General features: G+C 35.9%; 1 protein-coding gene across 1 annotated transcript; it reads left to right on the top strand.

Moving 5' to 3' along the window:
* Positions 1 to 10,883: 10,883 nt before the first annotated feature.
* Positions 10,884 to 11,582, top strand: LOC143539870 (uncharacterized). The gene has a single exon (XM_077033061.1). The coding sequence runs from the start codon at positions 10,884 to 10,886 to the stop codon at positions 11,580 to 11,582; it is 699 nt and encodes a 232-aa protein (XP_076889176.1).
* The last annotated feature ends 1,815 nt before the right edge of the window (positions 11,583 to 13,397 follow it).

The raw sequence follows: 13,397 nt of genomic DNA, 5'->3' as shown, positions 1-13,397 counted from the left end.
AGGAAGGAGGGTATCGGGCCCTAATAATACTCGAGGAATGTAGGGCGTAATGCTCTTTATAACGTAAGATATGAAGGTAAGTTAATACAAAAGAAAGAATGAATGTATGAAAGTATGAAAGTATGAAGTACGAATGAAAGAATATAATGTTATGTGAATGGTATGATTATGTGATTATCTAGAACTCACTCAGCGTAGCTGACTTTTAGTATGCACGCAGGTGAGTAGGATGAGACAGCTGGCTTGAGCGGGGACACATGGCAGAAGAATAAGAGTCTGGCATCTGAAGACTTATGATATTTTAATTTTAATGCTTTAATGTTGAAAGACAATGGATGTTTTGAGACAAGTTATGAATTATGTAATGTTTTATGAAAGTTTTATATTCTGCGTAAATGTTTTAATTAACTCTGATATTTAGAACTGTGTTTATGAGTAAATCCAACACGAAAGTAGGGCTACCGGTAACGGGGCCTTACATTTATACTTCTACTAGAATAAATGAGTAGAATCGAGATAATAGTTTGTTTATAATCGGATAGCAATCGCATCTTGTTTATATTTTCTACTAAATTATTAGTAAATTCAAAGTTGATTTATAACAAGACTTATAATTCGTTTTCATGCTATACGTGCATTTAATTCTAGGTCTTGTTAAAGTAAAATTATTTATTATTTGTTACAACATGATTTATTTGCTTATTTGATGATATCATGTATATTTAATATTCATGCATGACTTGTATTAAGATTTATAATAAATTGTGTATTTGTGTTAGTTAAACAGAACATATTTCAATGCATTAAGGTGCAAATATGCTTTCGTAATTCCTTCACTACTTTAGTAGTCAATAAATTTAATTCGTTAGTTGTCACGATTGTTTTGAGGAAAAAGTTGTAAGATTTTTAAATAGCAATGGTACATACCAATTTATTAAATGATGTTTGAAATAAATAGATCGATATCAAACTAAATCTCTTTTTGTAATTGGTAACCATATTATTTGATTGAAAAAGAAAAAAAAATATATAGAAATTGTTTTCAGATTTATATATTTTGATTAATAATTTGATGCATGCTAATATGTGATTGTCAATTTCTTTACCATAATTTTATTTTGAGATGGATTTTGAGTTTAGCACACATCTACTGTCTTTATTATTAAAGTGTGAATAACTTAAAGTTGTTCTATATTATTATTGTTGCAGTTGTATGTTTTTTAGATGCTACCAAGTATTTATGCATAGAATGTATTTATTTACTTGCAAGAGATGAAAAAAATAGTTTATAAAGTTTTATTATAACTTGTTTTATATGGTGTCATGTAATTACGTCATTAAGTATAATGCTGAAGTATACCTTTTATTATATACGTTATTATTTTTAGATAGATTGTACTGATAAGAACAACTAAGCAAAAGTTGTGATTGATTAATCACTACTCTTATAAAAGAGTAAGTATGTATTGATATGACACTCGAAGTCTCATATTAATTAAACGTCGTAAGATTTAAGACCTACACTTCTTACACTCAAAGTGTCATGTAATTTCTTCTTTATTGATATAATGTGAAGAGGATGTTCTTTATGAGGAAAAAACTGGATGACACAACTTTTGTTTGTCACGCCTCATTTATGCTCTAGATATATCAATATTATTAAAAAAAGTATGAAGTGTTTGAGATGTGTTCATATTCATTAGTCCAAGAAAATACTAAAAGCCATGAAAATGGTTTGGTTTTACTCCATTCCCCAAATGAATGCGAATATATATTAATCATTGTGATCATGGACAAAATTGAGAAGATTTCTAGTGATGGTCATATTAATAAAGAGATCGACCATCAATTTTTTATAATGTTCATGCTGATAATGCGATCAACCATCAGAAGTGACAACGTGATTGATCATATAGGTGGAAATATAAAAGTGAAATCACATGATCACTTGAGAAAGGTAATACAATGTTCTCATATTTAACTATTTGCATTAAAGAAGCATAATGCATATATGATCATAAACCTGAAGTTTATGGATCATGATTATCTTGGCGTGATCGGTTCGACCACACCGAGTCAATGATGTGAAATTTATTGAGGAACTAAAAGATTCTTCATAATATTTATACATGTAATATTTCTCTCAAGGGAAATCATTTATTTACCAACTGAAGGAGGGTGTGAATCACTAGATGTTATGGAATTGAGAAAATGATACACATATCCTAACATGATACCATTTAGTGTTTTGAAAATCGATGCATCGTCTAAATGGCTATCAAGACTACAACTTGATGTTTGCATGATCTATGGCTTATCTAATAAGATAGCAAGCATATTATTCCATATTGGTATATTTACATTCGGTTATAATAATGAATTTGATCCCCAAGTTAATAATGATATGGAATAAGTGTTGAACTTCATAACAAATTATGTTCTTACATAAATTGTTTTGTTAAAGACGATTACTCAGCGTCTATAATTTGTTGCAAAGGCAATATCACGAGAACAAAGGTTCATGTTTGAATTTGAGTACATATGATGTTACATGTCTTAGAAACTAATTCACATCAAGCCAACAAGTTATGATACTTCCTTCCCATTATAATTGGTTTTTGGTCAGTAACCAAGATTTTCTCATCTAATATTTCGTGTGTGTTATATACTGAAATTAATCCACCATAAAACACAAAGATGAGGTCACAAAGGAAGTTGGGAATTTATGTCGGTATTAAATATTATTTATGATTATATACGTAGAGGCACTAATGAGATATTTGCTTATGGCTCATTAGTTTTCACTTTAGTGAATCAATATTCCCAACATTAGGAGGAGATTTAAAGCAGTTGGAAAACAAATTTAATTGGAATAAATTATCATTGATCCTCAAACTAAATTATATGAACTAAAAGTTCAAAGGATAATTCATGAATAAAGATTAGCGAATGAATTACCAGACGATTCACTGACCAAGAGAGAGTGTCTAGCTAAGACACCTATACGAACTGCTAATGCTCCAATTTATAAATGTCCCGGAAGGAAAAACGCGTATTGATAATAATTCTAATGCACGCTTGTAGCGTGGTAGATTGATCGGTTCCAAAGTTAAAATTCCCTCGAAAATTGGAGCAAGTAATAAAGATGGTCAAGTCGAGATGTAGTAAAAGGTCTCTTGAAAGAAATTAGATATGATGGTTCTTGAAGAACCTTAGGTACCTGAAAACAAAGAGCTCTCAATAAATTATATTGTATCATGTCTACAAAGATATATGGAATCGAAATAAAGTCGACGTCGTTATATATATGTATAATTAGCGCTTGAAATGATGATGATGATGATGATGATGATGATGATGAGGATTAAGATTCTAAATATGCCTATAACATGATTGGCCAAAATGGAAAGACGCAAACAGGGCATAGTTGAATTCTCTAAATAACGGAAAGTTTGTTGGACCAGCAGTCCGTACAACTAAAGTTGTAAAATGTGTTAGATACAAATGGGTATTGTATATGAGTTATGAAAATTCATCAAGTGATATAAGGCCAAATTGATGGCATAAGAATTTTTGCAAAGACCCATGATTAATTATGAGGAGACACATTCTCCAATGGTGGAAACAATGACTTTCCGATAACTAAACAGTCTGGTAATATAAAGAGAGAATTGATATGCGTCCAATAAATATTGTTATTAAGTTGATACTGAGAGTTTACAAAAAAATCTATGAAGGATTTGAATTATCAAATCATGTAAAGTAAGTTCTCGAGAACATAATGATTGTTATGTATAGAGTCATATTTGATACTTTACGATATTGAATATGTTGAACATAAATGGAACTCCTAAAAAGTTTCCTAAGGTAATTGAATACTTGAAAGATTAGTTGATCCTGTGCATCAATAAGCATACACATAGAAGAGAATACACATTATGAGTACTATATCTCAATAAACAAAGAAATTGTACAATATGGATTTTGATATGTGATAACAAAGTGATGTGTTAATGAGCAAGTTTATGAAGCAAATATCCTGATAAAGTGAATGCGTATGCATAATTTGTCAAGTAGAAAAGAAGTCCACGATGGATTAGTAAATGCATGGATTTATGCTTATTACGTATAAACTAAACTATTCGAATTGAGCTTGGCACAAATCAAGAGATATTTTGATAAAGAGGGAGATATGTTGGGTATAATTAGCCATATTTTTTATCAAAATTTCACTCTTAAAAGTTCATTATAATCACAGTTTACAATGACGATATATCACCGAGAGAAAATTATGAGCTTTTAAAGAGAAAATTCTTTTTGAAAAACCTTGACAAGGTGTGATTATTACTCGACTTATAGTTCGAGTATATGTGTAATTATATATTTATAGGTTTATAAATCCATCAAATATCTATGAAATGTTGAGACATTTTACCATGTACAAATTTAATCATTTTAGCACGTTAAGGGATATCTACCAATGACTCTATATTATTTCCTATCTGAATATGAAATATTATTGGTTCGGAAATATCATAATTAAAGTGCATATGTGCATTAATATCTATTGCTAATTATATATGACTTATATATCTTTTATTCATATTTATCAGTATGTGTCCAGCAATAGGACATCGAAATGGGTTAGCACACATATTTCAGGTAAGAAATATATGGGCTTATATTTTACTAACACATCAAAACAAGTTTGGTTAGTCTTGTTGATGCAGAGAAACACAACAGGATTATAGTGTTTACCAGATGAAGCAATAAAAGTTTTCACGTGAAGATCATACAACATTATTCAACTTAAGGATTCAAATGTTAAATGACGAAGACGCAAATGATTGACTACAAAAGTTTTGGGCAACTTTCATAGAAGATCGATATTTACCATTTTAACGGATACATAAATCAGGGGGAGACAATACGCGCTGCACTCTTTTTCCCTTAGCTATGGTTTTGTCCCACTGGGTTTTCCTAGCAAGGTTTTTAATGAGGCAGCATATCTAAGCGTATTAAGTTGATAACCAAGGGGGAGTGTTATAAATATATATTATTATTATTATTATGGTTATCAACACCTAAAATAGATTAGCTTCTTCTACAAGTTTTCCTCTCCTATATATACTCTATTGCATCTCATTGTAATATACACCTATTAATGAAATCTCTCTTCTTCTCCCTATATCTCATTGTCATATTGTTATAGCTATTAGGCTTGTTTCACAACACATTCCTATTTTTATATACTTTTATGCTTTTTACTACAAGTAATATTATCAAAATACATATCATAAAAAGAAACTTTCATTTTATACGCAACAAAGCTAGTAGAAATAGCATTATTAGACAAACGTTAAGGAAGATAAAAGAAAATTAAAACTTTCGAGAATGTGATTCGGGTGTATGGATCAAGTAAATGGGCGTATGATTTCGGTTAATCGGGTTAGGTATCACCCAATCACATACCCGTCTCACACCCATGACATTTTCTTTTCCGTCTCATACTCAATCCCATACCCAACCTGGATGTTTTAGGTTTTAGGTATTTCTGTCGAACTCGATTTTTTTACCAATCTCTTACTCGGTCCCATATCCCTTGCTTCTGCTTAACCCATCTATCACACCGCCACACACCACGTAGTGTTGTTGCCTTCATAAGTGATCTCTTGACAATATGTTAATCATAATCAAATTAAGTTTTGTGGTCCATAAAAGTGTCATTAAATAAAGAAAAAGAAACTCTGCTTTATACCTTATCTAAATTTATTATTTTTTTATTTCCAAATCTTTCGGATTTTATATAGAAACATAGATATTACATCAACATAGCAGGTAGGCGGACAACAAGTTGCGCCGCCACCCCTTTCTGAATTGCAAACCCTAACCTGCTAAAGACATACCCTGCCCTTTTGAAGTCGACACATTGCTACTAACCACAATTGGACCACAATGAAAGGGAACTGCATTAGTTTATCAAACTTGTCATAATATTTACTGTCTTTTTTATTGAAAGAAAAAAAAAGATATGATATATTAGGGCTCTAAGAGTTGGTTTATTGTAAAAATAGAAGTTATGTTTTAAAAAAATTGCCCAGCGAGATGGTGGTGGAGTGTTATGGAAAATACTTTATGTTTCATGTGATCCAGGTTTGATCATTGCCATTAATTGAGATTCAATGAACAGAGAGCGTTCACTAGTTGGATCCATAAATTGAACGAGATTTTTATATCATAGCACTGTCGTGCATTCAGACAAGTGTTCACGGGCGTTGGCCTTAGGTGAGGGTTTAACCTGAATCGGAAGACGAGTGTATCCCGTTGTGATGAATTTAGACAATACACATTTGGAGGATTTGTTGGCCGTTAAAAATAAATAACTACTATTACTATTTTTATTATCACAGGAATATTTTTCCTAACAGTTAGGCATATCTTGTAGGGGTGTGCGTGGTGCGGTTCGGTGCGGTTTTTAACTTAAACCGAACCAAAAACCAAACTTTCAGTTTTATGATTTTTTAAAACCATTCGGTTCCGGTTTTTTCGGTTTTTAGTTTTCGGTTTTTGGGTTCGGTTCGGTTTTGAAAGCGGGTTTTTCGGTTTTGCTAGTCGAGCGAAAACTTTTTGAACAAGAAACACTTGACCCAAGATATTAAAATCGAGCATGTCATTTCTTTTTCTTTAAACTAATGATTAATAGAAAATTGAATATTTGGACATAAAATATTAAAAGATAATAAAAGACATATTTGAAGTAATTTCAAAATCAAAACCGAAAGTACCCATTATTGGTTTTTAATCAATCTTGCAAACCAAACATATTTGTATTAAGAATATGTTAAAATTAAACAAATATTCATTGGTAGATTTGTTTTAATGATTATGGTTAAGATGTTATGGTTATTTCGGTTCGGTTCTTAACAAAATACAAAACCGAACCAAAACCAATATTTCGGTTTTTGCTAAAGCTCAAAACCGAACCACCGGTTTCTATTTCGGTTTGGTCTTTTTGGTTCGGTTATTTTGTTTTTATTGGTTTCGGTTCGGTTTTTTCGATTTTATGCACACCCATAATATCTTGTATGGTTCTTGATGGTGCATGGAACCTGTAACGGTTATCACATCCAAGAGTACACTAGGATTAAAAAGATAAAAACATTATAATCATCTCATTTACACAAGGATATATGTTTTTAACTTGTAGCTACATATCATATTAATAGCTACACAAGTATACCTAATTTCTGTAGCTATCTTGGCAACAATGTTTCTACCAAATTTTAGGTTTTATAATATCTCATATGTCATTAATTAACTACGTGATTTTATGGACAACAAAATATCATTTTTTTAATTAAAATCATTTATACTTTTAATGGCAAATTATGTTAAATTTATAAATTAAGTATACTTAGATAATAAAAATAACTTATGGTTAATGGCCCATAAGGGACATTTTACGTCACATCATCATCAAAAATCTTCGTAAAAAATATTGTAATGGATAATGTCTTTGATGCATACTCAATCATTAATATTTCAAGACAAATATGAGTTTTATTATAGAAACGTTCATGTCCTCGTAAAGCTTGCACTACGCATATTTATGTAAAATAAAAGGACAAGTAAGATAATAAAAAAATGAAGGAGAATGCGTCCTCCCATGGTTTAAGTACCAATCAATTGTGAGAGTGTGAAAAATAATTTTCGTTTGGAAACAGTAAGTTTATGTGTTATTTTAACATCAAGAACAAAAGAAGAATCTTATCTTATGCTGGTGGCACCGTTGATTATGTAAAATTATAATAGAACGAATAACAACAATAATAATATATTAATATTCCTCTCTTATCTCTCATATTCATGCATGTGGCTTGCAACTCTTAATTGATGGATGATTTGCTTGTAGAAACTGTATATATGAGGCGGCAAGCATACATAGTCTTCATTATTAAGCAACGTCTAATAGTCTTGCCACAAATATTAAATTATTATAGAGGTAGGGTATCAAAAAGATCCAAATACCATTTAGAAATACCCGCAAGTCAATCAGAAGTCCCTCATAAGGCACCCGCGGGGCATATAAACCATCTGCATAACCATTTGAGGAAGAAACACCCTCATAGCACATGCGGAAGCATCACAGCATCCTCAAAAGTCATTTGCAAGAATGAATATCCTTCCGCGTAAATAACCACGAGGAAATGCTATGGGACAGCTGTCAATAACCAATTACCTTCTAGAAGACTTGCCAAGATGCTTTCTTGGGCAATACGTGACCTTTCAGCCAATCAGCCAGTGACACCTGGCAAGGTCGTTATAACCGTGCACATGGCCAATACTGCTCCATTAACCAATGATAGAGAGACACGTGTCCAGGTTGTTATACATGCACATGCAACGTATAAGCTAAACCTATTGTATAAGAACACGCGTCCAAACGGTTATGAGGCATCTTCTAAAAGGACAGCTGGTCCAATCACTTCCCTACACTCTTCGGCAATAAATACCCTCTCAATCATCATGAGGTATTCATTCACTCCCACTGTACTCTCTCAATTTACTTAAGTACTTTACTCTCATCAGAACTGTACTTATTCTCACGCCGGAGGGTGGTTACGGGAAGACCCCCCCTCTTGTCCTTCCCGTAGCGAGCTCACGGTGTCTGTTTTGCAGGTTCACGTCACTAGACTTTGGGCAATTGTATTCATATCGTATTAGCAGTTAACCGTATCCTACCCTGTTGACTCATCGGATCTAGGACCCATTAGTGGGGAGTAGATCCGTGTTTCTTCATTGGCGCCATCCGTGCTTTTGTTAGAACAGCAGAAAAACTTTCCGTTATCTTTACGATATGAGTCAGTTACCTAAAGGGTCGACGGAGAATCAAGCACAACCTCCACGTGATCTCAACTTTGAAACACGTGAAGGAGCAACATCTGTGTTTGCTCGAATTTCGACCCCTGTCGCAAGAACCAACATCGTCAACCCAGGAAATTTTTCCTTGGGTGGTTCAACGGCTCGGGGGTTGTTTGCTCAACAAGAAGGTGTTACTCCGGTAGACGACGGAAATGTTGTCACACCAACTACTGACTTGGGGCATGTCACAGCCCCATGAGGTTCTAACTTGAGGAATTTAGAACGAGTTGTAAGAGAAGTCCATCGAACTCAATCGGAGTTAGGTTTGGAAGAAGATTCCGGTGATTCTAATCTAAGAAGAGCTCACCGTCATGATTTCAGAACCGAAGAAACTTTGTCTCCGGACGAATGGCTTCGTGTTCAACAGGATAGTTTGAAAGCAGAGTATGAACGTCGGGTCTGGAATGAACGTTTCCATGGCCGTACCCTGACGTACGATGAGCCTCCTAGGAGATCCGTGTTTCTTCAACCATATAATGTGATATAAATTCTTTAAATCATGTATTATGAATCCTAACTTGAGTGGTTTTCCTACAGTAATAGATTTCCTCATTACAAACTACATAACACAACGTAATTTAGTTTAAGAGTTTTAATCTACACCATTCAATTAAACGTTCAATTCTATTGTTATTAGAGATGAGTCGGTACCGGTACCAAAAATAACAGTACCGATTTTCTCAAATTCTTGGTAATAGCACTAGTATCAAAATCTTATGTTCGATACCGGTTCTGAAGGCGAATTTCGGGTAATACCGGTACTGAAAAATTTGGTATATGAACCTATTGTGCATTTTCACAAGTTAGTTTGGAGTTAGTACTTTAAAAGGGTGAGTGAGTGAGTGAGTGAGTGAGTGAGTGAGTGAGTGAGTTGGGTTTGACTTGTAACCACAAAGTAGAAAAGATTCGGTTCATCTAATATGGACTCTTTTGGTTCACTCAATCAATTCCATCAATATTCCCATTTACTTAAAACAATTATTTAAAAAAGGTGAGTTTGAATTTGTCTCAGAATTACCAACTTAAGGCCCTTGAGGGAATATTGGGCAAAACACACACACAACTTATTACATTGTAGTATTGTACATAGCAAGTCACTACTCAGTACATATTAACTTGTTTTTTAATCAGTTTCAGATTATAACTTTTTTCAACATGTATTCAAACATGCATGAAACAAGTGATATATCAAGAGTTTAAAAATTTAACTTTCTGCACCTCAAAACGCGCTAACAGCTAATGACTTGTATCGTATAATATTGTATTAATTAATAAATATTGTATAGTTGGCATGTATATCGGTTAAATATAGATAATATTGTTAGTTGATTTCATCCCTAATTAAATGGGATTTCCTGTGTATATATGTAACCGGTTCGGTGATAATGAGAATCAACCAAATTATACCAACTATCTCTTTTTACATGGTATCATTAGCCTAATCACCGCCGCCGCCCACCCTCTCCTCCTTCATCATCTCTCTTTCACTCGCCGGCGGTACCCCCTCGATCCTACTCACCAACAATGGAATCGAAACTTCACCCAGCAATCACCGTTTCCAACATCAGGCATGCTGTCCCGATTCTTCCAATAACGAGACCGGCCAATACACATCGTGGTCGGAATTGTTCAAGATCCATTTCCGTGCATATCAAGTTTACAATCACCTATTGCCAAAACCCGCCCTTGCTGCCTCCTCCGCGTCCAAGGAAAAACAAACCGCCGAAGACATCGCGGCTGCCCTTGCTGCCGCCGACCTTTGGGATCGGTTAGATGCCATAGTCCTTCAATGGATCTATGGCACCATCTCTCTTGACCTTATCAACACCATCCTCAAACCCAACACGACGGCACATGAAGCTTGTACCACCCTTGAAACATTATTCCAAGATAACAAATCATCCAGAGCCATCTACCTTACCTAGAAACTTAATAATACCCGCCTCGATAACTTTGAAAACATGGCAGCCTACTATCAAGAGGTCATGGTCATAATATGCGACCAATTTGCTAATGTCGAGGCGCCATTAACGGATGCGAAGATGGTTCAACAACTTGTTACCGGGTTAAACGAGCAATACGAAGGGATTGCTATGTTGATTTCCAACCTTCAACCGCTTCCCTCGTTTCACGAGGCACGTTCCAAGCTTATGCGGGAATATGATCGAAAAACGAACATGACCTTACATGCATCACAGAACGCGGGAGCCGCTCTTCATGCTACAACTTCTCAAAAACCCGACACTCAAGCCCCTCGGTCGGACCAGCGGTCCACTCCTGACGCATCGGCTGACCGCGGTAGCGGTAGGTCCCGTTGTAGGGGCCGTGGTCGTTTTGGTGGTCGAGGACCACCCAACCGCACCTATTCACAGCCACCAAATCCATTCAACTCGGTTCAAGGTCAATGGGTTTTCCAGCCCTCATGGGGCCACGGTTCACATGCAAATCAATGGTCCAATCAACCACCGTGCCCATATCCAACCACCCCTCGTTCCACTGGTAGTCATTCTCCGGGTATCCTAGGCCCACGACCGAATCAGGCGTTTACAGCAGGTTACACTCCGACCGACATTGACCAGGCCTTATACACAATGTCACTTAATCCACCGGATACTCCATGGGCTATGGACAACGGAGCAACCACCCACATGACAAACTAGCCAGGTAACTTCACGTCTTACTTTAATAATGGCATTCATCGTAATATTATCGTTGGAAACGGGACCACTGTTCCGGTTCTTGGACAAGGCAATCAAACCTTACCCCCACCGTTTCCGCCACTTAAATTAACCAACGTCCTTTATGCACCTAATTTAATCCATAATCTTTTATCTGTTAGACGTTTAATCACAGATAACTGGGTTTCTATTAAATTTGACCATTTCGGTTTTACTGTGAAGGACCTCAAGACGCGGACCCGTATCCTCCGATGCAACAATACCGGTGATTTGTATCTCCTGACGCCACAAATGCTCTCAAAAATCAAGTCTCCATCAGCAAATGTGACAATCTCACAAACACTGTGGCATCAACGTCTTGGCCACCCTGGCTCATGTCCTTTACAATCTCTCAAGAAGTCTTCTTTTATTTCTTTTTCTAAGTCTAATAAACGTGTCTGCGAACCGTGAGTTTTTGGGAAAAGTGTCAAACTCCCTTTTATTGGTTCATGTAATCGTACTTATTTGCCTTTTGAAATTGTTCACAGTGACCTTTGGACCTCATCGATCTTGAGTTCCGGGGGTCACCACTACTACATCTTATTTATTGATGATTTTTCTAATTTTATATGGACATTCCCGATCACTAGGAAATCACAGGTTTTCTCCATTTTTCAACAATTTTATAACCTGATTGGAACACAATTTGATAAACGCATTAAACAATTACAATGCGATAACGGCATAGAATACATCAATAATCAATTTACTCAATTCTTTAATCAACACGGTATGACGTTCCGTCTATCGTGCCCTCATACCTCCTCCCAAAATGGTAGGGCCGAACGCAAAATCCGCACTATCAATAACATGGTTCGCACTCTTCTTCCTCAATCCAACCTACCAAACACTTATTGGCACTATGCTCTTGAAACAACAACCTACCTTTTAAACATCCTACCCAACAAACCAAATAACCTCAACAACCCAACCACAGTCCTATATAACCGTCAACCATCCTACACTCATCTTCGAGTGTTTGGCTGCCTATGCTACCCACTCAAACCATCCACCATGATACATAAACTTGAACACCGGTCAAATGCATGCGTTTTCCTTGGATATCCACCAAACCACCGCGGCTACCGGTGCTTCGATCTAAACACCCGTCAAATGATTACTTCCCGACATGTAATCTTTGACGAAACCGTTTTTCCATATTCCAAAACCACCAAACCGACATCGAACCCGTATATATTCATGTCCGAACCACTACATCCATCCATTTGGTCGAACCTTCATAACCCTCCTTACAAACCCTCCTCTCAAAACCCACCTATTTCCAAACCGGGGGAGTCTACTACCCCACCCATCAATCCAATAAAAGAACCGGTTTCTCCAAACGAACCGACTTCTCCCCAAACTCCCCAAACAACCGGTCAAACTCCCAACGAGCCGGCTTCTCCCCAAACTGAACCGTCTTCGGTTAATATACCTTCACCGATTCTCACCTACTCTCGCCGTCCGAAAGCCGCAGCCACCACCCAGCCTACGGCCCCAATGCCAACACACTCCACATCACAGCCTACGGCCCCCCTCCCACTCGTACCATGCGGACACGTGCCATGGACGGGATCTTGAAACCGAAACCACACTTCAACCTTAACACTACACATGTCGAACCAATACCCAACTCGCCGAAAACTGCCTTGTCCAATACTGTATGGCGAAACGCTATGCAAAACGAGTACGATGCCCTTCATAAAAATGAGACATGGGAGTTAGTCCCGCGACAACCGACTATGAATATTATCAGGT

This window comes from Bidens hawaiensis, unplaced genomic scaffold, assembly GCF_021521415.1.
Source record: "Bidens hawaiensis isolate Kalapana, Puna unplaced genomic scaffold, B.hawaiensis_p1.1 tig00012085_1, whole genome shotgun sequence".
Lineage (NCBI taxonomy): Eukaryota > Viridiplantae > Streptophyta > Magnoliopsida > Asterales > Asteraceae > Bidens > Bidens hawaiensis.
This window is presented reverse-complemented; position numbering and strand designations above follow the sequence as displayed.